The 26,194-nt window shown below is 35.9% G+C and overlaps 1 protein-coding gene across 6 annotated transcripts in view; it reads right to left on the bottom strand.

Moving 5' to 3' along the window:
* Positions 1–3,526: 3,526 nt before the first annotated feature.
* Positions 3,527–26,194, bottom strand: part of LOC106873542 (programmed cell death 6-interacting protein) — a 40,214-nt gene continuing 17,546 nt past the window's right edge. For 2 of the 6 annotated variants that reach the window (XM_089353157.1, XM_089353159.1), the window contains exons 3-18: positions 25,818–25,887; positions 24,547–24,674; positions 22,894–23,047; positions 22,053–22,162; positions 21,431–21,547; positions 18,317–18,539; positions 17,242–17,365; positions 14,813–14,990; positions 14,459–14,680; positions 13,280–13,439; positions 12,983–13,131; positions 12,488–12,622; positions 12,213–12,375; positions 9,314–9,460; positions 6,272–6,418; positions 3,527–4,628 (exon numbers count right to left, since the gene is read on the bottom strand). In XM_089353157.1, the coding sequence (XP_089209283.1) occupies positions 4,366–4,628; positions 6,272–6,418; positions 9,314–9,460; positions 12,213–12,375; positions 12,488–12,622; positions 12,983–13,131; positions 13,280–13,439; positions 14,459–14,680; positions 14,813–14,990; positions 17,242–17,365; positions 18,317–18,539; positions 21,431–21,547; positions 22,053–22,162; positions 22,894–23,047; positions 24,547–24,674; positions 25,818–25,887 (2,490 nt within the window). In that variant the 3' untranslated portion in view covers positions 3,527–4,365. Of the gene's footprint in view, positions 4,629–6,271; positions 6,419–9,313; positions 9,461–10,558; positions 10,574–12,212; positions 12,376–12,487; positions 12,623–12,982; positions 13,132–13,279; positions 13,440–14,458; positions 14,681–14,812; positions 14,991–17,241; positions 17,366–18,316; positions 18,540–21,430; positions 21,548–22,052; positions 22,163–22,893; positions 23,048–24,546; positions 24,675–25,817; positions 25,888–26,194 lie in introns of all 6 variants that reach the window. The other 4 variants (XM_089353158.1, XM_089353160.1, XM_089353161.1 and 1 more) reach the window with 4 other exon arrangements.

The following is a 26,194-nucleotide window of genomic DNA, read 5'->3' as shown; positions in this document are numbered from 1 at the left end:
TGCCCCTCCTAACACCAACCACTTTACAAAATGCTTTTAACCTGACACCAGCACCAACTGGGTCACCAAATATATTGCAAGACAAAATAGGGATTCTGTAAAGGTAACACTCATGGCAAAAGAACTAGAAATTTCTCTTATAATTTACGAAGCAACAGAGCTTGTAGATTAGGCATTTAATGAAAGCCTCCTTCAGCCCTTCTGACAGTTAACTTGCAGATGTTGCAATGTAGTCGGACATCTTGCAGCAGTTGTTGTAGACTATGTTCTTCACCTGCAAAAGTGACCCTACCACATGGAGTTTCTAAGAAGTCTTAGCTGGGGTTTCATTTGGACAAAGATCACAAGTCAGCAACTGTGATTGTCAAGTAAAAACAGAATTTACAGATGGGAAAGACCCAGAGTCTTTGCTGAGTTGCTGTTTATAGACAGAGCTTCAAATAGATCATGTGTTCAACATGGAAAGAGTGAAAGCCAAAGAGAGTGGAGGTGAGTCTTCTATGTTTAACCCTTCTCAAGACCTGAAAATTTGAGGAAGGAAAGGAAATACAGGGTATTCCAGCTAAATTCTATTTTGTGTAATAAGCAAATAAGCGATAGTATGTTGTCAACTTAATGTGACAATCCCATGAAAGGGAAGAATACTACTGTTATATAGCCCTAGGAAACACCGTTGGACTCTTCCTGTGTCCTTATGTTTTCAAAGTAGAGACAAGCACCTTCACCCAGCAAAGCCAGCATCCAGAGACTAGCTTCAGAGTCATTGCTCATCATCAGTCTGGAGTAGCATGGCTTGCTAACTGTCGATGCCTATCTGCCTTTGAAAACATATTTCAAGTGAAATACATTCACGGATTTTTGAAAATAGAAATTTCTAAATCCGAGAGAGATTTATACAGCAGCAGCACGATAAAGTGATGGTATGTTGTCAACTTGACGTGACAGTCCCATTAAGTTGGCAACATACCATCACTTTATCATGCTGCTACTGTATAAATCTCAGAGATTAGAAATGTATTATTTCCATAAGCAAATTAGCTCATTAGAAAATCTGTTTAAGAGATGAAAGCAGTAACTCTACTCAAAAGTAAGGTTTACTGCCTCTTCAACATAAGCTGTTTCATAGGAACCGATGTTATTTACATTTTAACCCCTGGAGGATGTCACCTCCAGCTGCTTATTCAATGCAATCTGCATCTGATTTACATTGCAAGCAAGGGAGTGAACTCCCACCTACTGCTATCCCTAGCAGATGATATCCACCACGGAGGATTACCACAAAGAGGTTGAAACCATACAGTCTGGTAGTCATGGCTGGAAGTTATATTGCTTGCAATATATATATCAGGTAGAGATTGTATTGAATAACCAGCTGGAGAAGACATCCGCCATGATGGGGGTTAAAATACAAGTAACATCGGTTCCCACGGAACAGCCATGTTGAAGTGGCAATATGATGTATTGGTGAATAGTAGACTGCATTGGAAAGCATAAAGATTAGTTGTTGAGAAAGAGCTGACATAGAGGAGTGAAAGCGATTTTAATATTTGGGAAAGAGTTACCTGTAATCATGACAATGTTCAACGCTCTGTGAATACTAAAAGAATAAGACGTGACACAGCTGCAACAGAAACTACAAAGCCACGGCTAGCAAGGTCTTTGGATGGGGGGGGGGGGTCATGTTATTCCCACATCTTTAAACAAAGTTCAATGCAGATGACTATTTAGCCCCATTTGTCAGATTCATTCATCACTGATCCGAGATGCTCAAATGTTAACCACATTACACTCATCACATCTTCCTCTGTGATAACACACAGGTTGGCAATCAAGATTCTGCTTGAACCACAAAAATGCATCTTGGTAACATCCGCAATGCACTATTGCTCATGTGTCCAGGACCGTGTTGTGAAGGAGCACATTGTCAATATGGATTGAATCCTTTGGTTCCACTCTCTCTCTTGGCTGAGAGTTCTTTGTCTTGCAAGTTCTGGTGCCATGTAAAAAAGCACCCAGTACATTCTGTAAAGTGGTTGGCATTAGGAAGGGCATCCAACCATAGAAACCATGCCACAGCACGGGGAAACAGATGTTAAGTGTTAATAACAATTTGCATGGATGTACCCACTAACATGAGAGAGAAAAAAAACCTAGAGACGATCAGGAAAATAGATAAGAATGGAAACTTTGCCAGTGTGGGCCAGGTACCAATAGATTTACCATTCGTTCCATTTACAAAGTGCATTCTTTTAACAATTTTTTTTTTAAATCCCAAATCCTTGCAATAAATGGGGACAAATGTAGAAACATTTAAAATGAATGTAGATAATGTGAGGATGACCAATATTGAAACGCAATACAAAAGAGTAGAGTTATATAAATTTTATTATTCAAGATATGAAATCAGTTCTCTTGCTTGTTTATCATTATATATGTTTATATTTATTTATATATATATATGAGACACACTGTTACTTGATCCTATTTCATGGAACATTATTATTATACTGAAGACAACAAAATAAAATTTTCTTCCTGAAAGTTAACAAAACATGAAATACCAAAAGTTGGCAACTAAATACACCTAATTAAATATTTGATTTCAAGAGGGTGTGTGTGTGTGTGTGTGTGTGTGTGTGTGTGTATCTGATATGTACCCTAACCCAACTTAAATTTACAATTCTTAAATTTTACAATATTGTTTACATTTATTCAGCTATTGACACCAGAGTTTCGCTATCGTTATTAAAAAAGAAAACAATTTCATTGCCAAAATGTATTTGTTTTCTTGAAATTCCTGTTTTGCTGTCAAAACAAACCAATGCTTAAATGGACAAACTTTGCCGCTAACTTTTTTAAGAAACCCAACAGGATTCAGACAGGAACGATTTTCATTAAATGGTGCCATAACTCAACTCACAGATGTTATTTCAGAGCAGGTCTCTTTTATTTATTTAACAGGGTTTATAAAAACCACAAAGAATTGTTACTTTTAATATGTGCATCAGTTCAGCATCTTACAAGAGAATCAACTTTGAAAATAACTCCGTAACTAATGTAAAATTTCACAGCCTTCTGTCATATCAGATTTTAAATAGATTGATAGAGATAGATAAAGATAGAAAGAGAGAAAGAGAGAGAGAGAAAGAGAAAGAGAGAGTGAGTGAGTGAGTGATTGAGATTTTTGTACACAACATACTGAACCAAGCTTGTTCAAGATCAGGATACTCCAGACAATTTCAGCGAGTTTATTTAGGGTTCTAAATCAGCACAAAGAGAATAAAGGTACACAAAGAAATATACAATATATAAATTTATATATTCTTACGAATGGAAAGGTTTTTTTTTTTTCTTTCCCACACTAATTTCAGGTATCAAACTATCACATTACATGTCACCATCGTCCTTAGCTCCAGTACAGACCCGATATTGCAGCCAGCTGAATGGACATCTCACACTCAAACAGCTTTAACAAAAACTAGTCAACATGAAATGAAAATTAGTTCCAAGGGCAGGTAATTCTGTGAAATCTCAGCACAGAGCTCTTGAAAGTTGGTCACAAAATGTCTATCAGAATATATAAAATTCATTAGCAGCTTTCTTTCTTTTTTTTTTTTTTATAAGGAATCAAGTAATTATGATGTTTATAGATTAAATAAAAGCTGATTAAGTTCTACCCACAAAAAAATTAACTGGGTGCTGTAGAGGACATATTTCAGATAATCAGCTGGAAGGGCTTACGAGTTTTAACCCCCATTCAATACACCGCATGGAGTATGGAAGGAAAGAGGAGACATAAATACTCAATAAAAAGTATAAAGTAATATTCCAAAAACAATATCTTGCAATTTTGTTGTTATTTCATATTTCCTGGGTGGGACAGAGACATTGCTCCTGCTTTTTTACAGATCTATTTTCAGCTAGGTTTTTCTCAAGTGAGGGGGGGGGGGGGGAAATTGTAAAAATAAAGGTAAATGTTGGCTTTGGTTTTAGAGAGGAAATTAAAGTTGTAATAAAGCAAAAGATTTTATTTTTTATCAGAAAATTGACTGTAATTATATATTTTTAACTGATTAATGTTTAATTAAAATATAAAAATGAACAAAGCATTTATTATTTATTTTTTTTCATTTTAAACGGCTAATGTAAAATATTATATAGAACAAACTGAAAACTTATTCAATTTGAACAGAGAGAGAGGTGTATATATATATATATATATATATATATATATATATATATATATATATATGTATATGAGAGAGAGAGACTAAAAGATTTGAAAGGTTTCTAAATTTGACCAGCTCAATATATTGAAAATGGCTACAAATTCCATTTTCTGTTTTTTGAAAAGGGTAAAGCAGCTCAGGGCCAACGAGCTTGAGGTTGTGTATACCCTGGATAGTTAGATTGTTGAGGTGGTGGATGTTGTGGTGGATATTGTGGAGGAGGTTGTTGTCCTGGGTAGGAATATTGGGGTGGCTGAACAGGGTAGCCACCAGGGTAAGAGGGCTGAGGAAAGGCCATGAAAGGATTGTATGGATTATAACCAGACGGCATCGGCATCATGGAATACATTGGATATGGAGTAGACCAGTTAGGGGCAGACTGTGCTGGTTGTTCTCCTCCTGGAAAATAAGACAAATAACATTTAAGAACAAAATAGAAATTCATTATTTAGTAAGTTAATTAGATTTGTGGAAACAAGAAATCAAAAGTAGAGCTATCAATGAAACTGACCAAAACATGGAAAATAATTTCTACTTTTAGAAAGTTAGAGAAAAAATTTTTTAAATATAAAAAAAAAGTTTGTCCGCATTTGTTATGGTTAAATATTCATAAGCTTTATTTTCTGCCACTCTCCATGTTTTCCATCCGGTGGGGTTTGTATTGTATTGAGCAACAAATGGGTTTGGCAGCACAATACTCCCCAACCCCACTTCCATTACAGCTAACGACTAGAATGCAATGAAATTCTCATTTAACATGGACTTTTCCCTGCTTTCACGGAAGGCACATTTGCGAGAGCTGGATGCCCTTCCTGCCACCAACCCTCACCCGTTTCCAAGCAAAGTATTATTGCACATTGATCAAACACAGTCTTGCAGGAAGATTGGAAACAGACACTGCTTGTGTGACAGGGACACTCCTTTACAACTGTCATGTGATGTCAAGACAAGGAAACCACTAACTCACTCTTTTTCTTTCACATGAGGCTTCTTTCAGTTTCCATCTACTAAATCCTCTTACAAAGGTTTGGTCAGTCCAAAGCTATAGTTGTACATAATTTCCCAAGGCCACCACATAGCAGAACTCAAAACAGAAACCACAAAATCACATCTAAATTTTAGTCAGGTGAGGTACCCTTTGCTCAGGGATACACAGCCACATTAGAAAATAGTGAATTTATGGTCAAATGGTCATCCATGGTCAAGACTCAAGAATCTCATTTAGGTAAAAAAAACTTATGCCAGGTTTATTTTTATCAAACGACTTTTACTAAAACGGCATTAATTATTCTTGCCATTTTAAACAGAGATGAAAGAAAACAAATGAAAGTGCAGCCTTTCACCAATCCCTGATTAAGAAAGATTCTGTAAATGTCTCTGGCCAAATACTCAATGTGACCCTTAACATAAAGAGAGACAGACGTGAATTGGCCTGGTACCACATAAAAAGCACCCAGTACACACGAAATTAGCTGGCATTAGGAAGGGCATCCAGCTGTAGGAACCATGCTAAAAGAGACAATTGGAATGCAACAAAGTCAACATTTTTGAATAATTAGAAATATTTTTACATTAAGAATTTACTTACTGACTTAAGGTTTTAGTTAAGTTGACATTTTTAATAATTAGAAATATTTTTACATTAAGGATTTACTTAATTGGCGACTTTAGCAAAATCAACATTTTTAATTATTAGGAATATTAAAATGTTAAAATGTCAAAGCTCCTTTTGGAATTATTTTATTTTTTATTCACATTAATTGCATCAGTTTTGTTTTGTTTTGTTTAGGTGAAATTCTATTTTTTAGAGTAATTTGAAGACAATCTTTGAGTGAGATCAGATTGAAGAGGATAAAATAGTAGTGAGGAGAATATTTCTGGAGAGGATTAGAAGATTTAGAGAAGGAAATGGTTTTTGATAAGAACTGGATGAAGTAACTACTTAAACATGAAGTAAACGTAAAATATGTGTGAATGGGTCTTATTTTAATGAGAAAATAAGGAGTAAACCTAAGATAAACTTGAACCTGATGATGTCTTACCATAATATGGAGGAGGAGGAGGCTGCTGAGCTGAATTTGTAGATGTCTGGGGAATTGGGGCAGAAGCTGTCACTGGAAGCCCGGCACTACCACCAGGAACTACTGGAGCTGTTCCTGGGGGAGGAGAAGGGTCACCTAGTCGACCTGCTGAAAGGAGGAGCAACACAAACATACGAATAATGAACATTATCAAGAGCAGAGAAGAAACAAACGAACACAAGACAGATCTCGATGATAAAAATTATCTGATGGCTTGTAAAGACAATGGCTGTGTACAACTAAAGATATTCTGTGGAGGAAATCCTGTTAGTCCAAAGAACAGGCACATTAGTTTGGTGCTTCACAGAAATGCTTGAGTTAACCACAGAGAATTCATTTAACAGTAAGGATTATTAAAATGAAAACTAAGTTTATACAGAAATCTCATAACCAAGGAAATATATTGGAGAAGCAACAGTATAAGAAAAAAAAAAAGGTTTCAGTTTAATCTGAAAAATAAAGTCTGTCAAATTATGGTAGTGGATGATGAGTGAAGCAATCAGCAATATCTTTACAATGCTTTTATGAAGTGGATTCATACAAGGAAAAAAGTGAGAGGTTTGGGAAGAGGTGCTGACCAATGAAAACTGTACTAAGAACAACAACAACTGAAGACATGCAAAACAAGGGGGTCAGGCTGATCTGAATTTGGGGAGAAATAAAATCTACATTTACACAATCTTCCTAAAGAAGACTGTTATCATCCATAAATTAAAAACTAATAAATACTGATGACTAAGTTATTGGCAGCATATGTATACACACGTACATGTGTGTGTGTGTGTGTGTGTGTGTGTGTGTGTGTGTGTGTGTACATTAAAATATAGAAAACAAGAAAGTGTAGAAAATAGATCATCTGGAAACCAGATAATGATTACAAGAAAAAAAAAATTTGAAATTCCAGCCATAATTAAAAGATAGAAACTAAAGTTAAACTTCTTTCCTTTGACATTTTTACAATAAACTATTCTCATTAAACAGAGTACTGTACTTTGGACTAAAGAAGTACTCCTGGCAATGTAAAAATGTCACCCTTGCTCCAGCAAAATATTCAGACATTAATTTCGGAATTGAGCAAGACTGAACTAGAATATCAAATGTTGGCACAAGGCCAGAAATGCTACGAGGAATTTTGCGTGGCATATTCTGGTTCTGCTAGTTCATCACCTAACATCAAATATTGACATACACCCATTAATGATGCTAACTAGCACAAAAAAATTTTAATAATCAGCAATACAAATTCATTTATTTCTTTTCATAAAATTTTTAAAATTACGGAAATGTACTTGCACAGCAAGTAACCTGATCTGATATTGTGTGCTGGAACGAAAACAATTGCAGCGTGGAAGGTGTTTATAAGCCATTTAAAACACAAAAACCGTTAGATTCACTTCAACAGCACAAAATTTTGTCAGTGAACAGGTCACGGTCTTAAAGCGACGAACATAATTTGGCAAATTAAATTTAAATGTTGAAGTGACTAACAATTTTAAAGTGTTTTTGTCTTATGTTTAATTGTTTGTATCATCTTTAGCAGATAATTTTAGAAACAACAAAGAACTCACTACAGCTTTTAAACTCAAACTTTTACCAGATTAGGTTTTAAGTTGTGCTGTGATTCCCCTGGGTCATGTTGGATGTACGTTTTGTTGCATCCTCATAAAAAAATGGCTTTCATCACAAATAAAGAATTTCAAGTTGGTGCCATAAATTGAGGAGTCGAAACTTAACCTTAATTAAAGGGTTAATAATGAAAGACTAATTTGTATCCTACTCCCTAATTACTTCTTAAAAGCCCAATTCCTTGTCGGACATTAAGTAATGCTCATGATTCCAGAAGTCAACAGGTTGTAACCATAAACGCTGTGTACAAATATTAAACTAGCTGATTACTTTCAATTTGCCAACAGGAAATGCCAACTGACCATGAGGAAACAGCCCGTGGAACCATTTCCATTGAATTCAAGATTTTAGTTCATTAAACCATTCAGCTTTTATGTTTCTATTGGGTCGAATAATTAACGAGCACTTAATGCTTTCTTTTAGCAAAAATAAGTTTAAAATCTCATTTTTAGTTTTGTATTAAAAGGAAAATCACTAATTAGAACATCAACAAGTGTTGTTAAATGAAAAGAAAATCTATGACTAAATTCGTTTCTTTTTCATTTGGATCCAAATGCCTTACAAAGCTATCAAACTTATGTAATTAATATCAGCAATTATCAAATAATTATTTTTTGGAATCCCAGAGGAATAACAACAAAAATACTGTTTAATAAATCTGAATGAATTTTCAATGCAATAAATCTCACATAAAATGGAAGAAGCTGTCTTGTAGAATCAGAGAACATCATGTTTTTTGTATCAACTGAGATGGGCTGGTGAGGGTGTTTGCCCACAATAGTGTTGTCAGCTGCTGAGTATATAGGTGGAAATATGTTTAACTCTTTAGCATTCAGGTTAGTCAAATGTAATTACCTTCAGAATACATTGTAGTGTAGGTGTGAAAGGACAGATCTGGCTGATTTAAATGCTAAAAGAGTTAAACTTTTAATGATGTAAACAAAACCCCTAATGAGACAAACTCAAGGAGCAACCACCTTTGGCATTTGGTTCTTTCAGCTACTGAGAATTTACACCAATTAGCAGGCTGCAGGGGTCAATTCTTGCTGAGGAAGAGAACAGGAGTTTTTGAGATTGGTTTCTAAATGTACACCCATTAGTGTGTGTGCGTGTGTGCGTGCACGCATGTGAGCACATGCACCAAAAATGGTCCCCATGATGATGTAATGAGAGAATCCAGATGAAAGGAGCAAGAATAGGTGATTTAGAGTTGAAATGTTTAGTTGAGCTCAGTGCCATCAGCATCTTGTCAACTTATGGATGGAGAGAGAGAAAGAAGAGAGGAGAGAAAAAGAAGTGAGGAGAGAGAAAGAAGAGAGAAAGAGAGTTTGTTTAATATATATATATATATATATTGGCCGACAGCTGAATCATTACCTGGTGGAATAATCTCACTAGTGGGCTGAATAGATTGGGGGGCTGACGGCACTGGTGCCTGACTAACATTAGGTGGAGGCGGTCGTGGTGGTGGTGGGGTCTTTTTCGTAGTAGTAGTAGTGGCAGTGATGGGGTCTGTTGTGCAGTCTGCAAAAGAAACAGAATTCACAACCAATGACAAACAACATATATATGCTAATTGATGATGGAATATGTAGTTACATCTCTCACAACCAAAGCAGTTAGCATGGAAGCATGGATTTATTTTATAATAGATTATGCAGAAACACTAAAACTAATTCCAAGTGTCTTTTTGTCTGGCATCTAAACTCAATTATTTGTCTTTAGTCGTTGAGCAGTTTGAAAATGCACTTTTAACACAATACTGAGATCAAGTTGACTGAAAATTTGAGTTTCACCATTCGTGAACATTTAGGAAATCATAGAAATATCTAAAAATATTTAAAAAAAAATTTTTTTCAATCAATAAATTGTTTCAATCAATAAATTTTTCATTCAATAAATTGTGAATGTGACAATGCTGTTGAAAAAAACTTTGTGAAAATAAATATTCCAAAATATATTTAAATTAAATTGTTTTGAGAATTCTAGTTAAGTTTTATTCATATGAACATACGACCAAGCAGATTAGATGAGGTTTTACATTGCTGGTCACAATGCACTTTGCATCATTTTAGTCTTTGAATGATGTTCCCCCTTCCCCTGATTGGAGGGGGGACTGGAACAATGTGAAATGAAGCGTTCGACTCCGCTCAGGCCAGGAATTGAACCCACAAGAATCTGGCAATCGTGAGTGGCAACACCCTAACCATTTGGCCACATACCTTCAGTTTTAAGTTTTATTTTGCAATGAAAAGACAAATTTTAATTTGTTAATGTGTTCTTATGCAAGACGTTTAATGGCTTCAAGAATTTACCATTGTTTCTTCTCATGTGATTTCCATCATCAAAAAGCAGCGACATAGACAACATTTACATACATGCAAAGAATAAAAAACAGTGTCCAAAATAAGTGCAAGACTTTGAAGTTTGTGATCCTTAAGGGGTGGGGGAACAAACCAATCCATTTTTCAGAGCTGGAATTTTTTTTTTTTTAAATTTTATTTTTGGACTTGAGTTTTTTATTCTAAATCAAACACTATAATTACTATATTCTACAAAAGTTTCATTCCTAATAAATAGAGGGGCAGACATTCAAGGGGGAGACTTTACAGATACAATTACCAGAACGTGGTTTTCCTTGCAGCACAAAGAACAATACAAGAAGTGTATTAAACATGAGAGAAAGAGAATGAAAATAACAATAGAGACACCTGAAGTTGCTTTATATTTTGGAGATACCGTAAACTTACCACTGATAAATACAAACATGAGTAAATCAGATTTGGTCGACAAAAAGACTGGAGGTGGGGAGGCAACAATAGAACGATGGGAGACAATTCTATGACTCCCCAATACTAAATATTTTTATTGTACAAAAACATTTTAACGTCTAAATTTATGGATTTTTCTATCTTAAACTTTTGGCACTTTGGAGTAAGCAGTTAGATTAGATCCTGGAAACCTTGTGCCCAATAGTCGATTAAAGATCAAAATGATTGGAAAATATACTGTAAGATTTATCATCATCATATAGAACAGATTAATCCTTTTGACACTAAGACAGCTTTACCCAGCTAAATGTTAATAACCAGGCTGAAACAGAATAGTTGCATCAGATGAGAATTTCAGCACAAATCTCATTGGAACATACAGTCTGTGAAAACACATGATTTTACTAAGTAAACAATTGAGTTTACAAGAGACATCTGAGAGCTGCTAATATTTTTTAAAAGAATTTTTGGATCTTTTTTAAAACGGGGGCCACATTTTTCATTAACGAAACACTTTGAAACTTGGAACACTGGTAGAATGTGTCATATAAAACATCTTTTTCTCTTAGTCTTAAAAAAAAAAGAAATCCATAAATTATTCCATGTTAAAGTTGTCGTATTTCTGTAATTTCAACCAATCACTGACGTCCATTCAGCCGATATACATTAAGTGCCGACTACATAAACAAACGATTCTGAAACAATTAACCCTAACCCTAACCCTACGGTTAGGGTTAAAGCAAATTTAAAATGAAAAAAGCAAATAAAACGAAGAATCGTTTGTTTATGTAGTCGGCACTTAATGTATATCGGCTGAATGGACGTCAGTGATTGGTTGAAATTATCGAAATAAGACAATTTTTTTACATGAAATAAATTCGAATACAAAAATATTTTTCTGTTCTATAACACAAAATAGATAAGTATACGAAGTTTGAAAGTCTTTCGGTACCAAAAACACTACGTAAAACATTAATGAAAAATGTGGCCCCCCCGTTTTAAAAAAGATCTGAATTTTTTTACCCCACTTCAATTTTCTGAAATGTTTTACTATGGACAAAAAAAATATCAGTTTCATTTTGTTAGGCAGAAAGTTTTGCCAGTCTTTCCAAGGAAACCATTAGATCTTTTTTCTCCCCCATTTTGAGCAATTACCATGGGAAGAAATCATTATGTGAAACACAAAGAGAAAAAAACGGAGAACTCATTGACTCACGTTCTATGCTGATGTTTCAACAAAATTTTAATAATATTTATATTTTGTTGAATTTACTTGTAATTAGATTTACTCAGATAAAATTATGCAATAGATTTGGTTAAGAACCCTTTGTTAAATTGTATGTTGATAAATAAATAAAAAATTGGGGTTGTTTTAAGAAACCAGTCTAAATTCATAATTATTTTAGAATTTAATTGCAACACATAAATGGTGTATTTTGGTTAGAAATAAAGTAGGAAAAGTGTTAAGAAACTTGATCAAGCAAAAACAGTACATCACTACTTACTTTGTTGGTATTTTGGAGTTTGAGGGGGTTGCTGTGAAGGTTGGTTTACAATTTCCTTAGAAAGATCACCTAATAACTCTTCCTTCTCAGTTTTACGAGCAAAACAAAAATCAGAGATTTTGTTTTGAAGTTTTAATAATAAACGTGTAAGATCGTTATAAAACTGAAATTAACAAAAACATTGAAGTCATTGAAAAAGAAAACAATATTTTTATAAATGACTAAATATTATTAAATTCTAAATTCAAAGGGTACCATTTTTTTTGGCAACGTACCGTGGTGCCTTCTTGAAGGTTATCCATCAATTCAATGTACATATCGAAACCAGCTGCCAAATCTTTAAGCATGGCTTCTCTTTGGGCACCAGATTGGTTTGAAGCTTTAGCATTAGAAAATTCAGTGTTTGAAGTCTAAAAAGAAGAAAATTATTTTAAACCATGCAAAAAATTCAAGAAGGTTCAACCCTTTCGTTACCATATCTCTGTTGAGATGCTCCAGGTTTCTTTCAATTAATTTTAAATATAATAAAGAATTTAGTAAAATAGTCATCATTAAGCTAGTGCTAGGAACATAAATTGTGACTAAGGTTTTGTGGAACATTTTAATTCAGAACTTATGAAAAACAAGACATTTATACTACAAGAGCCAGAGGCGGTTGGAGCTGGTTTGGTATCGAAAGAGTTAAAAGGTAATTAACTTGAAAACATGAAAATATATACAAGAGCAAAGGTCAAAGGTCGTTGAAATAATGTCAAGGAAAATATAATAACCTGAATCTTATTCAAAAGAGCCTTTTGTCGGTTGATGCTGTCAGAAACTTGTTCTCTAAGAGGACCAAAAATCCTGTTCAGCTCTGGCACGGAGATGGCCTCTTCGTTAATTAAACCATCCTGAGCCATTGCACTCAAAAATTTACTACCTAAAAAAATACAAAAATGAAATCAAAAACAAATTTAGAAATTCATTAAAAGTGATTGAAGTCAATAGCCTAGTCTTTGGAAATTTAAAGAGATTGGGGATGAGGGGAATAGAAGAAAGAAGATAATTGAAATAATTCCACCACTTACTGATATCAAATGTAGCATCTTTAATTTCTCTCTCAATTGCTTCTCGTTCAGCTTTAATTGTTTCAACTTGCTCCATAAGTTTGCGTAATTCCTGCACAACATTGCTGTCTTGTAAGGCAGCCGTGGGATTAGCAGAAGGCAATGAAGATTTGATTTCTTTCTGAAAAATAAACCAGACAAATAAATAATTTAAATTTTTTTAAATAAAAAATAAATATCTCTTGGACAGATTAGAATAATTTTCCAGATTTACATGATAAATGTTTAGCAGAATCTTTCACTTTTATTGTTCCTTCGTGTTAACAAGAATATTTTATATTGCTCATTTCACCAAATGAAGTTACACTACATCAGTTTTAGTAAAAGATATTGATAGAAAATCCTACAGTGATCAGAATGTTGTCAGAATTATTTCTACAGTATTTTATATAGAATTTATTCCAAATTCATTGCTAAAAATTATACAAAAATTGATAAAATTGAAGAACTCATGTTTTTACAGCAAGACATCTATGTCCCTTTTTTATCTTTAATCTCAACTGGCACAAAGCCAACCACCTCAATATTATTCCCAAACACCCAGTTGAGTGGGGGTGGTTGCCTTTTGTCTTGATGACCTGTTGGTAATGGTGCCATGTAAAAAGCACCTTGTACACTCCATAAAGGGGTTGGCATTAGAAAGGGTATCCCACGGTAGAAACCATGCCAAAACCAACAATGGAACCTGATACAGGTCCTGTCAAACTATAATCCACTGCCAGCAAAACAACAGACATTAAATGATGATGATGATGTTTCTGTGTCTCTGTCACACTAACCTTTCATCATGTGACACAAGACCACTTCTTCCAAAGCCCTTTCCCCTCTCAAAAGATGTTTTTGTCTTGTAATTTATTCGGCGACCCTGTCAGTGCAGGTGCCACTTAAAAAGCACCAAGTCCACACTATAAAGTGGTTGGTGTTAGGAAGGGCATCCAGCTGTAAAAATCCTACCAAAACAGTCACAGAAGTCTGGAGCAGGCTTCTGCCTGGCTGGCTGCTGTCAAACCAACCCATCCATGCCAGCATGGAAGGTGGACATTAAACGATGATGATCTGAAAATCCTAAGAGAGAGAAAGCTAACAAGATTGTATGAGGGGAGATAACTGAGAGGATTTGAAGACTTCAGCAAAACTTACTTCTGGTTTGGAAAGTAACAATATAGCTTCTTTGTGTTTGTTGTATTTTTCCTGTACAATCTTATCAGCTTGGATAGCAGTATTCAGAATCTGTTCGTATTTTGATGCTTCGATCTTCATTGTTTCTGTCAGCTGACCTGAAGCAGTACGGGTCCATTTCCCTTTAAACTGCTCTCGAAGTTGAGAATCAGATTTCGCTTCTTCCTCAAGCATTCTGGTCGACTAAAAACAAATTGAAAACAGAAAAACAAACAATATTGATATGGTACAATATCATTATAAACTCAAATTCAACCGATACACAGTATAATATTTTTGGCACAGTGGAGATTTCAGGTAACTAATTAAACTAACCTCGTTTAGAATTTCTCTGTTCCGTCCTAATAACTCTGGCAAGTCTTGCATCATTTTATTGAGGCTTTCTACTCCACCATCCCTTTTCAATTGCTGAGCCTTATCCAGTAAAGAAGTCGGGATACTGTCACCAGAGAGATCTTCAATGGCAGCAGGAAGATTTAGAGAAGCAAGCACACTGAAACAAACAACAGAAAGGTTGTTGAAATCGAATCCAATCAAATCGTACAGAGAGAGAGAGAGAGAGAGAGAGAGAGAGAGAGAGAGAGAGAGAGAGAGAGAGAGAGAGAGAAAGAGAAAGAGAGAGAGAGAGAAAGAGAGAGAGAGAGAAAGAGAGAGAGAGAAAGAGAGAGAGAGAAAGATAGAGAAAGAGAGAGAGAGAGATAGAGAAAGAGAGAGAGATACCATGTTACTTTAGGAATATGAGTGAATACATTTTCATATTTAACCATCTAATACTTTATAAATGGCCTAATTACTAGAACAGATGACGTAAGATTACAGAGACACACACAAGTTCCATTCAATCTAAGGTTAATAAACTGAAAAAGTAACAATGGTCAACATAACCTGTTGTTTAATTAATACATACAAAAGAGTATTAAGTACAAATTAAATGTTATTAATTTTTGCTTATGGCTCATTAAAACCGATGTTTTGTGAATAAAATTTTGTGAAGTACATGTTATATTGGTCAGTTCTGAATGGCTTAAGGAGCTCTCTAAATTAGGAGATAAAAACAAAAGCATAAAATGGCAACTTCTCTCAATTATCCGAGTAAATGTGTTTTATTATGATATTAGTTTAAGAAGCTGATAAACAGTTGAGATAAAATTAATATTTCTTTGTGAATATAAATGATAGGTAAGGGACAAATATGTTGTTTTCCTGATAATTGGCACCACGAATGGCATGGTTTTCATGGCTGGATATCCCGAGCCAACATAGGAGCCTGATGTGGCCATAAAGCTGACAGGATCCTGTCAAACCAGCCATGATTATGACAGCCTCTAAACATCCTCAATCTGGAACCCCTATTTTCAATCACCTGGAAGCTGTTCAGAAAAGTGCAACTAGACAAATACCCGTGTCAGGGATCTACCATATTCTGAAGGACTTGTTTCCTTAGCCATGGACACAAAGCCCCGACTGACTTTGCATACCTCCACAAGATTATCTACCATCTTTCCAACAACAAACTTGGGTAGCTTTTGGAATTCCATGTCTAACACTTGTGATATGCTTACAAAATAAATAAATAAAAAAAAACAACACAGCACCCATGACTTCCAGGAATATTTTTTCATGCTCAGAAAGCATGAAATCATTTACTCAAGTTGCTGTCAGGACAATGCATTCTTCATTGATTTCTGAAATTCACCAACTGTACATACACCTGGTGAGTCTCCCCTCTGTAACATACCTGGTGAGTCTCCCCACTCCTTTCTTCTGTAACGACTTATTCACTGTTCACTATTTTATACACTTTTGGCTACTTTTTCTGAGGGGTTGTAGTGGACCTGACCACTGTTATACAATAAGTTTGTTATATACATACATATATATTATATATATATTAAAACTCTAGAATTAACTGAAGTGGATGACTAGTTTTCCCAGGACTCATTATCAGATCAATTCATTAAGAAAAAAAAAGCAGCATAATTAAAACAGGTTTCTGGTTACTAGTGTTCATTATTATGTAAATCAAAGTGTTATGTAATTACTAAAAACCTACTAAATTCTTTGTTTGACTGAATTTACTTTTTAACTTCTACCTTGAAATGTTTTGTCAAACACCACCCCCACCACTCACTGCAGGCCCCTCCATTATCCCTCATGTCCCTACCCTCACTTATCTACCATACACCCCTCCCAACCACTCCAGTTTCCTTCACCACCACCACTTGCTACAGTCACCCCTTTCCCATCTCCCCTCACACTTATGGAACATCCCCTTTGCCCCATCTCTACATCACTAATATTCCTCCTCCCACCATCCATTTCTGTCTCAGTCTCATCTTTCTCTCTGTCCACCTTTCTATTCCTGCTGGGGTCCCCAAGTATCTCCTCCATAGTAAGACCCCTATCTCTATCTCTCTGTCTATTAAACTTTAACCTATCAACTGGCACAAAAACCACCTCCTTCAGTCCCGCTCCCACTCGAGAGGTCTTCATCTCTCAAGTTACTTGGCAATTCCACTCGTGTTGGTGCTGCATAAAAAGGCATCCAGTGGAGCACTCTGTAAAGTGGTTGGTGTTAAGAAGGGCATCCAGCTGTAGAAATCAGGCCAAAACAGATGCCTGAAACCTGGTGCAGCTCTCTGGCTCATCAGGTTCTGTCAAGCCATCCAATCCATGTAGTATAGAAAATAGCTGTTAAATGATGATGATGATGATGACGGAAGAAGAAATGTCTATATACTCACCTATTCAGTAACAGAGTAGCTTCCTTCAAACGGCCAGTTTCTTGATTAATAATTTGATTTTTGCGATTATCAAAAGCAACAATTCCATCATGAACAGGAAGGGGAAACAGTTTTTGAAACAGATCTAAAATGGAAAAATGGAATAGAATAGACTACTTTTTGAAAACCAAATTTACTCACAAATAATTATTGAGTTATCAGCAGTCAATACTACCATGTAATAAGAGAGTTCAATACATCGGTATTGATCAAAATGGAAAAAGGATCTTGTTGTCACGTGAGGGACAGTTTCTTAATGAACTTCAAGCCTCTGGCAGTTGACAACTCGGATATGGCACCTTAGCCCTAGCTTATCTCCTCACCTAAGACGAGGGTATTTAACCCCTGTCACCTGTATAGACTACAAACCACCTATTTATCAGGCAACTTCAGTTGTATCCCAACACCATCAAAATGGTTACTTCCATGTAACGAATGCTGCTGCTGTTAATGTGAACTCCAACAAACGATGACTGAACGACTGACCGGCACCAACATCCCATCTCACAAATGTGTGGTACCAATACAAAGAGCTGGCATCACTGAATATACTACACTATACAGTCCACCATCTTAAGTGTTGGAGACAGCATCCTACCAACATCCTGTCCAAACATGTGGACCCTAAAGTAAAGAAAATAGCTTTTATAGCATTAACACCAGATGACCTGAGCTGACTAAACACTAAGAAGTCTTCAAGTTCTTTCAAACTCTCCACTCTACGTACAAACATCTGATGAGACAGATGTGTCTTATGCATCCATGAAGCCTTATGTGGAACACACACACACACACAGAGTAAATCAAAAATTTTTTTTTAAAAACGGGAAAAACAACACGAGTCAATTAAACATACACAGAGAATATATTAAATTGATGCTCAGTGGAAGTTTTAGATGGGAAAATAGGAGCAGAAATGACATTTCAAGCATGGCTCTTCATCAGAAACAGGAAGAAAAGAATGAAAAAGCAGAGTCCAGAAAAGAGCATGCACACACACACACACATTATGAGTCAGTATAAACTGTTGACTTACCAACAAATTTTGAACTCATTGTTGCAGGTAGTGGAGTTGGTTTTGCAACTGGAGCTTTTCCAATGGGAGTCAAAGATTTCGAATCAGGTATCTTCTCATGATAAATAAAATCATTATCTTTTACAGCCAATTCTAGAGCACGTACAACCTTATTGTGTTCGGTACGAAAACAGAAAGTACCACTTCCTCGAGTCTGGGAAGCTTTCATTAATTCATCAGCATGCTAGGAAAAGAAAAGAAAGAAAATGTGACTATTTCAATATATCACACACTTCCACAGAGATCAAAGCAAGACAAAACATCTGAAAACACTGAAGTGAATAAATATGCACAACATTTTGACAAAGTAATCTGAATGCCAAAGGGTTAAAGTCATGAGAACTAGTTCAGAAAACAACTATGAAAGGAATGCTGCACAGAGAAATAGAGTTTAGCTCTGGGAATAAGACCAAGAAATCTATTGATTGTTGGCAACCAGAGAAAAGACAAGAATTCATCTGAGACATGAAGAACAGGGATCACAGAAGAATATATTGTCATGATGGGTGCAGGCGTGGCTGTGTGGTAAGAAGTTTGCTTCTCAACCACATGGTCCTTGGTTCAGCCCTACTGTGTGTGATCTTGGGAAAGTGTCTTTGACTATAGCTTCAGACAGACCAAAAGCCTTGTGAGTGGATTTGGTAGGTAGAAACTACCCAATGAGCTTTTCTCAGTTTCCGTCTACCAGATCCACTCACAAAGCTTTGGTTGGGCTTGGGGACTTTAACAGAAGACACTTGACCAATGGGCAGTGGGGTGGAACCCTAAACTACATGGTTGGGAAACAAGGTTTTTAACCACACAGCCACACCTGTGTCAACAAAAGCATACACATACACCATTACTTAACATTCATTTTCCATGCTGGCATGGGTTGGGCAGACACACAAAAATGTGACCTGAGAGAAAAGCTGGGCATAAGAAGCATCAGATGTAGTGTGCAAGAGAGATGACAGCGCTGGTATGGTCATGTGATGCGTATGGACAAGGACAGCTGCATGAAGAAGTGCCAATCTCTAATGGTGGAGGGAACTTGCAGAAGATGTTGGCCCAGGAAGACATGGGATGAGGTAGTGAAGCAGGATCTTTAACCCTTTCGTTACCAAACCGCCCAAAGCCGCCCAAAAAAAATTTTGGTTCATGTGACCAAGCCGCCCAAAACCGCCCGTAATCACCTATTCATATTTAAATGAGAATATCTGAGCAAATCTCGTTAGTACATTCGTGAAAACACGTGATTATTTGTGTAAACAGTTCAGCAATAGTTTTGTACGACGATCAACATATTTTTTTAATTTTGCGAATTTTGGGAGATTTTTTTCCAAATTTGTTCCTGTTGTGTTTTCAAAATTTGTAATCCTAACAAAAAAATGGATACGAATTTTATTCTGTCAAGCAGCGAGTCAGAATTCGAAAGATTTTCCGTTGAAGACCTTGATAAATCTAACTCTGTAACCGAAAAAAAAAAAAAAGCACGTGGTATTTGATAATGAATCTGAGGTTTCATTTTCCGAAAATGAAAGCAGTGAATCCGAGAGTTCCGATGATAGCGATAAAGAGAATGAATTAGTACCTGAATAGAGTGAAAAATTAAAAACTCCTTTCAGTGATTTTTCTGAAGAAACTGGACCAAGTCACAGTCTTACCCAGGAGAGTAAAGCTTTAGACTATTTCTTTTTGCTTTTTCCGATGTGCCTATTTGAATTGATTACGGCGGAAACAAACCGTTACGCTAAATGTAAACAAAGCGTAAAAAAGGATAGTTTGAGGTTTCCCATAAACTTGAATGAAATTAAAGCATATTTTGCCATAAATATTATTATGGGCATTAGAAAGTTACCTAGAATAACAAATTACTGGAGTAGTGATGAACTCTTTGGCGACGAATATGTCTCAAGTATAATGACGAGGATACGGTTTTTAAAATTGACTCAATATCTACATGTAAGAGACACGAGCAGTACACCAGTACGTAGAAAACCAGACTTTGATCCCTTATTTAAAATAAGACCCCTCATTGACTGTGTTCAAATCACATATGAAACAGTTTATAGATAAGGATATGGTGGGCTATAAAGGCCGAGTGCGTTTTCAACAGTATATGCCAGGAAAGCGCACAAAATGGGGGATCAAAGTTTGGAAAAGATTTGTGAATCAAATACTGGGTACTGCTCTGGATTTTAATTTTATACTGGCAAAAGAGACAGTAATAAATCCAGTAATGTGCACAACTCTTCTATAATAATATTTTGTTGTATACCCAATTGAATATTAGCTAATAACCCATTTTCTATAGCGATGTTTGAACAAAAATTTAAATAATTTTATATTTTGTTGAATTTACCTGTAATTAAAGTCACTTTGTGACAAAAATTTTGGTATAGAATTGGTTGAGAACCTTTCGTTAATTTATCTTCCAAAAATCACATTAATATGTTGATAAATAAAAAAGTTAGAGTTGTTTAATGAAACCAGCCTAAATTTATGATTATGTTAGAAATTAATTGAAACACATAAGGGGTGTAATTTGGTTAGAAATATGGTAACGAAAGGGTTAAACATTGGGCCTCAGAGAGGTGATGACAGGTGACTGGAGACTGCTGTGCTTGAGAAGACCAGTCAAGCCAAATGAAATTTTAGTCGTGGCCAATGCCAGTGTCACTTTACTGGCACCCATACCAGTAGCATGTAAAAGCCACCCTTCAAACATTGGGCCTCACAGAGGCAGTTATAGTTATGGTCGATGCTGATGTTACATAATTGGCACTTGTGCTGATGGGACGTAAGAAGCACCCACTACACTATTGGAGTTGTTGGCATTAGGATGGGCATCCATTCACAGAAATCTTGCCAAATTGGATTGGAACTTGGGGCAGCTTACAAGTTTTTAGCCAAACCATCCAACTCATGCCAGCATGGAAAACGCATGTTAAATGATGATGATGATGATAAACAAGCAAAAGTGAAATGCAATGCTGCAGATTTCTCCAGGCAAACATACAAAATTGGTCAGGCAGAAAAAAAAAAAAAAAAAAAAAAAGCTTAATCTTGTTGACCTAAATTTCAATTACTTACTTGTAATCGGGCAATTTCTTCCCCATAGCTCTTCTTCTTTTGAGCCACAATGCTCTGGTGATATTCAGCCAATGCATGAAATGCTGCCTGTTTCATAACGGTAGCAGGGATCCAATCCTAGTTCAGTTAAAAAAAAGAAGAAAAGTCTTGTTAAGTTCTCTTAATTGGCAAAAATTTATTCAGTTCAGCAGATGTATAGATATGAAAATACTTTAGATTTTTATGATTGACTGATGTGAAGGTGCATGGCCCAGTGGTTAAGATGCTGCACTAATGATTGCTAGATTGTAGGTTCAGTTCCCAGACCAAACAAAGCGTTGTGTTCTTGAATAAAACATTTCATTTTAGTTTGCCCCAGTTCATTCAGCTGTAAATGGGTGACCCCTGCAAAGGACTAGCCTCCCTCCCCACAACCAGGGGGTGGTTTTGGCCTGCTTGCCAGGTGATATCATTCAAAGCTAAGACGATGCAAAGCGCATTGTGACCAGCGATGCATAACAGCATCCAATAGTCTGGTTGATTACCTGATCACGTGATAATAGACTGAGCTATTAAAAAATACAGAATCATTTTACAAGTCATCTTTTCAAGCTATTTCACAGTATATTATACGGAAACTTACCCTCGGCCACAATTCTCTAATGGACGGGAGTTGTAAAAGCTTCATAGCATCAGCATAAAGATCAGAAGATTGTAAAGCAAGTTTAGCAACCATGCCGTCATTCATATTCTCTGGATGAAGAAAAACAATAAAAGACAGTGAAACAAAAATTTAATTTTGGTGTTTAACCCATTAAGGTCCCAGATACTTAAATTTCTGAATACTACTTTAAAATTTTTAAGATGATTGGAAACAAGTTAAAATGAAAAAATTAATTAGGCGTAGGAGTGGCTGTGTGGTAAGTAGCTTGCTTACCAACCACATGGTTCCAGTTTCAGTCCCACTGCGTGGCACCTTGGGCAAGTGTCTTCTACTATAGCCTCTGGCCGACCAAAGCCTTGTGAGTGGATTTGGAAGATGGAAACTGAAAGAAGCCCATAGTATATATATGTATGTGTGTGTATATGTTTGCGTGCCTGTGTTTGTCCCCCCAACATTGCTTGACAACCGATGCTGGTGTGTTTACATCCCCGTAACTTGGCGGTTCGGCAAAAGAGACCGATAGAATAAGTACTAGGCTTCCAAAGAATAAGTCCTGGGGTCGATTTGTTCGACTAAAGGTGGTGCTCCAGCATGGCCACAGTTAAATGACAAACAAGTAAAAGAATAAAAGAATATTAAAATTCCTTTACGTCGAGTGGAAATGAAAATACTCGGTGTCCTATAAATAGGACACTGAGGCAATGTGTTATAGCTTATTTAGTGTCCTATTTATAGGACAGTGGGACTAAAGGGGTTAACAGTTGCATTTTCTTTCAAAATCAAATTCATTACAAATTGTAAATTTTTGCATTCAACTCACCAGATGTCGCTTTCCTGTAGAAAGCCTCTTGAGCTTGTGCTAACATGAGAGCACTTATAGCAGCTAATGTCTCTGGATTCAAGTCAGGTGTGGGTTCTTGTTGAGTGTGGGACAATACAATATCTTTCAAGTGTCCGAATATACCAGCTGATTGCTAATAACAAAAATTAGTAATAATTAATGACACAAGCAGTATTAATACCAAAATGTTGTGACCCAATGCCTGAATAGACACTGAGATTTTATACATACATACATATATATATACATACACATATCATTGTTATCTCTAACTGCAGATATCTATCATTGACAAGGCCAAGGAAGGTCGAAATCATGTGATCTCTTAGTTCCGGTGGCAGTAGCAGACAATTATCTCCTGCTAATGGTAGAAACACAAGTGCTTATATGCACCAAAAGTCTACACGAGAGGTTCCCTCAGAATAAATAATGCAGTATTTTGTGTTCCAACACAACATCCACTTTTAAGTGGGGATAAATATTACTGTTTGGAAATTAGTGATATTTAATAAGTTAAACTACTGCAATATACAGTAATACTGAAGTAATATACAATATTGTAGTAAAATATAAAGCTTTTGAGTTCAAACCTTAGGCAAGTTGACATTCACAAATATAATCACCATCTCCTCCCCCTCACTCTTCCTCTAATATACCCATTCATGATGTTTTCTATTGAACCTCCTTACTACAATAAACTGTCTATCACTATCTTTCTTCCATTACTCCTCCTATCATCCTGTTTCTCTCCTCCTCCTTTTACCCTCTCATCCTGGTTTACTCGTTATTCTCTATTTTTCATTCACCCTCCGGGTCACATTGCTTTGAACAAACAGAGAGGACTCATAGTGTTGCAGGAGACAAGGTAACCTCTCTGATACTGGTGCCACAATGGAATACACCAAGTAGTAAGTACACTCACAACAAAGTGAGTGGCAAATAAAAGGACATCAGGTGAAGAAGATTCTTTCGACTTTGCGAAGTTAGGAAAATCTCTCAAGTACCAGTGCCACCATAAAATATTCGCAGTAAATTCTACAAAAATGTTTGCATCTCATTAACAGGTTGAAGAAAATGAAGAAAGAGAAAGTGTTTACTAAATTAGTTTATTTATGTACATTTAATATTTACAGTACATTTTAGAAGTCAAAGAAAATTGTCGTAGAGAGTTATGACATAAAATTTATACTAGCTAATTCTTCCATACTAAGCTACTAGAGTTTTACACAACAATTCAAAATAGTCTTGTTGAATTAAGTAATAGATATGGCATAACAATAGCCAATATCTCAAAGGAGTGAGTGTTGTGGAGTCAAGTGACAACCAATGATCACTGATTAATTTCCCAAAAATCAGGGTTTTCATAACTTCTCAAACCTGAATTCTAAGAACCGTATTTCATGAAAGACTTCTCTTTGACGAAAGTTTAGAATCCAAATATGGGCAGTAATTTTAACCAATGGGAAACGAACAATTATACATATTCGGGCAACATGACCATTACGTCATATTACTTGCCGATAAAAGTTTATTATTATGACTCGTGTCGCTACACATGGAAACAAAAGAGGAGTTTAGAAAAATTAATTAAATACGTCTTCAGTTTTATTTTGTTCAAACAAATAATCTTACTTGAAATAATTTGACTGAAAGTTTAAGTCCTTCATCAGTATCATGGTTCTGAGAGGCAGCAATTTGACTTTGTAAGGCAGCAATGTTGAACAACATGCAGACTTTCTCATACATTCCAGAAACAACACCTAAAAACAAAGAAGAAAGAAAAAAAAGACTCTTTGACCAGAATAATTCAAACCAATACACGAGAAACACAATTGTTAATAGGAAGCAACGGTTGTGGTTTAGCTGAGGTGTGCCCTCACTGGGCAGACGAAAGATCAGAGAGCATCCAGAATTACGTCATTCAATGTTCATTTCAAGATAACATGTAATTTGAGGGTAATTTGGCTGCTATTTCTAGCAAGACAATCGTCCGTGAATAGGTTGCTTTGCTGGCTTTAAATCAGGGTATTACTGTTGTTACATTGCTATGGAATTACACACACACTTATCAGGTTAATGCTTTAAGATCACCCATAGCTTTCAGCCCTCTGAGGTATTTTGGACCACAAGCCTACACGGCCATCCTAGAATTGAAGGCTTTGTCATCTTACTCCTGCCAAAAGGTATACGTATTGCTAGATCACAATGTTTGCCCAAATTTTGGACTGATGTAAAAGCATAAGGAACCCTGCTCATAATTTAAAGCTTACTTTAAAATCCCAAGATTAGTTTCTATTTCTGACAATGAAAGTAAAGGAAGTACTTAGAAAGGAAGACATTCCCATACCTCAAGTCATGTGGCATGGCAAGAAGTTTGCTTCCTAACCACATAGTTCCGGGTTCAGTCCCACTGCATGACACCATGGGCAAGTGTTTTCTACTATAGCCTTGTGCCAACCAAAGCTTTGAGTGAATTTGGCAGATGGGAACTGAAAGAAGCACATCATGAGTGTGTGTGTGTGTGTGTGTGTGTGTGTGTGTGTGTGTGTGTGTGTGTGTGTGTGTGTGTGTGTGTCGCCACCACTTGATAACCGGTGTTGGTGTGTTTACATCCCTGTAATTTTGGCAAAAAAAAAGGACCAATAAAGTGTCAGGGTTATAAATAAATCCTGGCATTGATTCATTCTTCTCAAGGCAGTACCCCAGCATGGCCATAGTCTAAAGACTGAAACAAGTAAAAAGCAATGGTATGCCATACAACCTGTGATACCCTGTTGAGATTTTGTAGTAACAATTTCCCTGCAACTGTCTCCACTTGCAATAGGAGGCGTTTGAAATATCATTTAAGAATCAGGCCTTGTGAATGCTGGATTAAGAGATTAGCAATGGATTTAATTACTTACCCAGTGTTCTCCGACCGGAAAAAAAAGATTCTTTATCAAAAGCATCTTTCCACTTGAATAGAATTCTTATCTGAAAGAAAAAAAGAAAGAAAAATGTATGGATTATCTTCATTTTTTAGTGGTTACCAGTTTAATTTCTTTATAAAAAAAAGCAAACAATGCAACATGGCAACCAGCATAATTTCTTCTAAGTTTGAAAGCCTAGTCAATAGAGAAGAGTTACAATTAGATGAAATCTCCAAGAAGTTAAAATGTACAAATCTAATATCCAAGAAGCTAACATTGGCAGGAAAGTACCCAGGAGTCATGACCTGGATGTAGCCTGGACCCCCTTAAAACGTTAAGTTAAGGGCCAAAACACTTGCTTGAGGAAGTTT

The sequence above is a fragment of the Octopus bimaculoides genome, chromosome 6 (assembly GCF_046866305.1).
Source record: "Octopus bimaculoides isolate indiv1 chromosome 6, ASM4686630v1, whole genome shotgun sequence".
In the NCBI taxonomy this organism is placed as follows: Eukaryota; Metazoa; Mollusca; class Cephalopoda; order Octopoda; family Octopodidae; genus Octopus; species Octopus bimaculoides.
The sequence above is the reverse complement of the archived record's forward strand: the minus strand, read 5'-3'. Positions and strand labels throughout refer to the sequence as shown.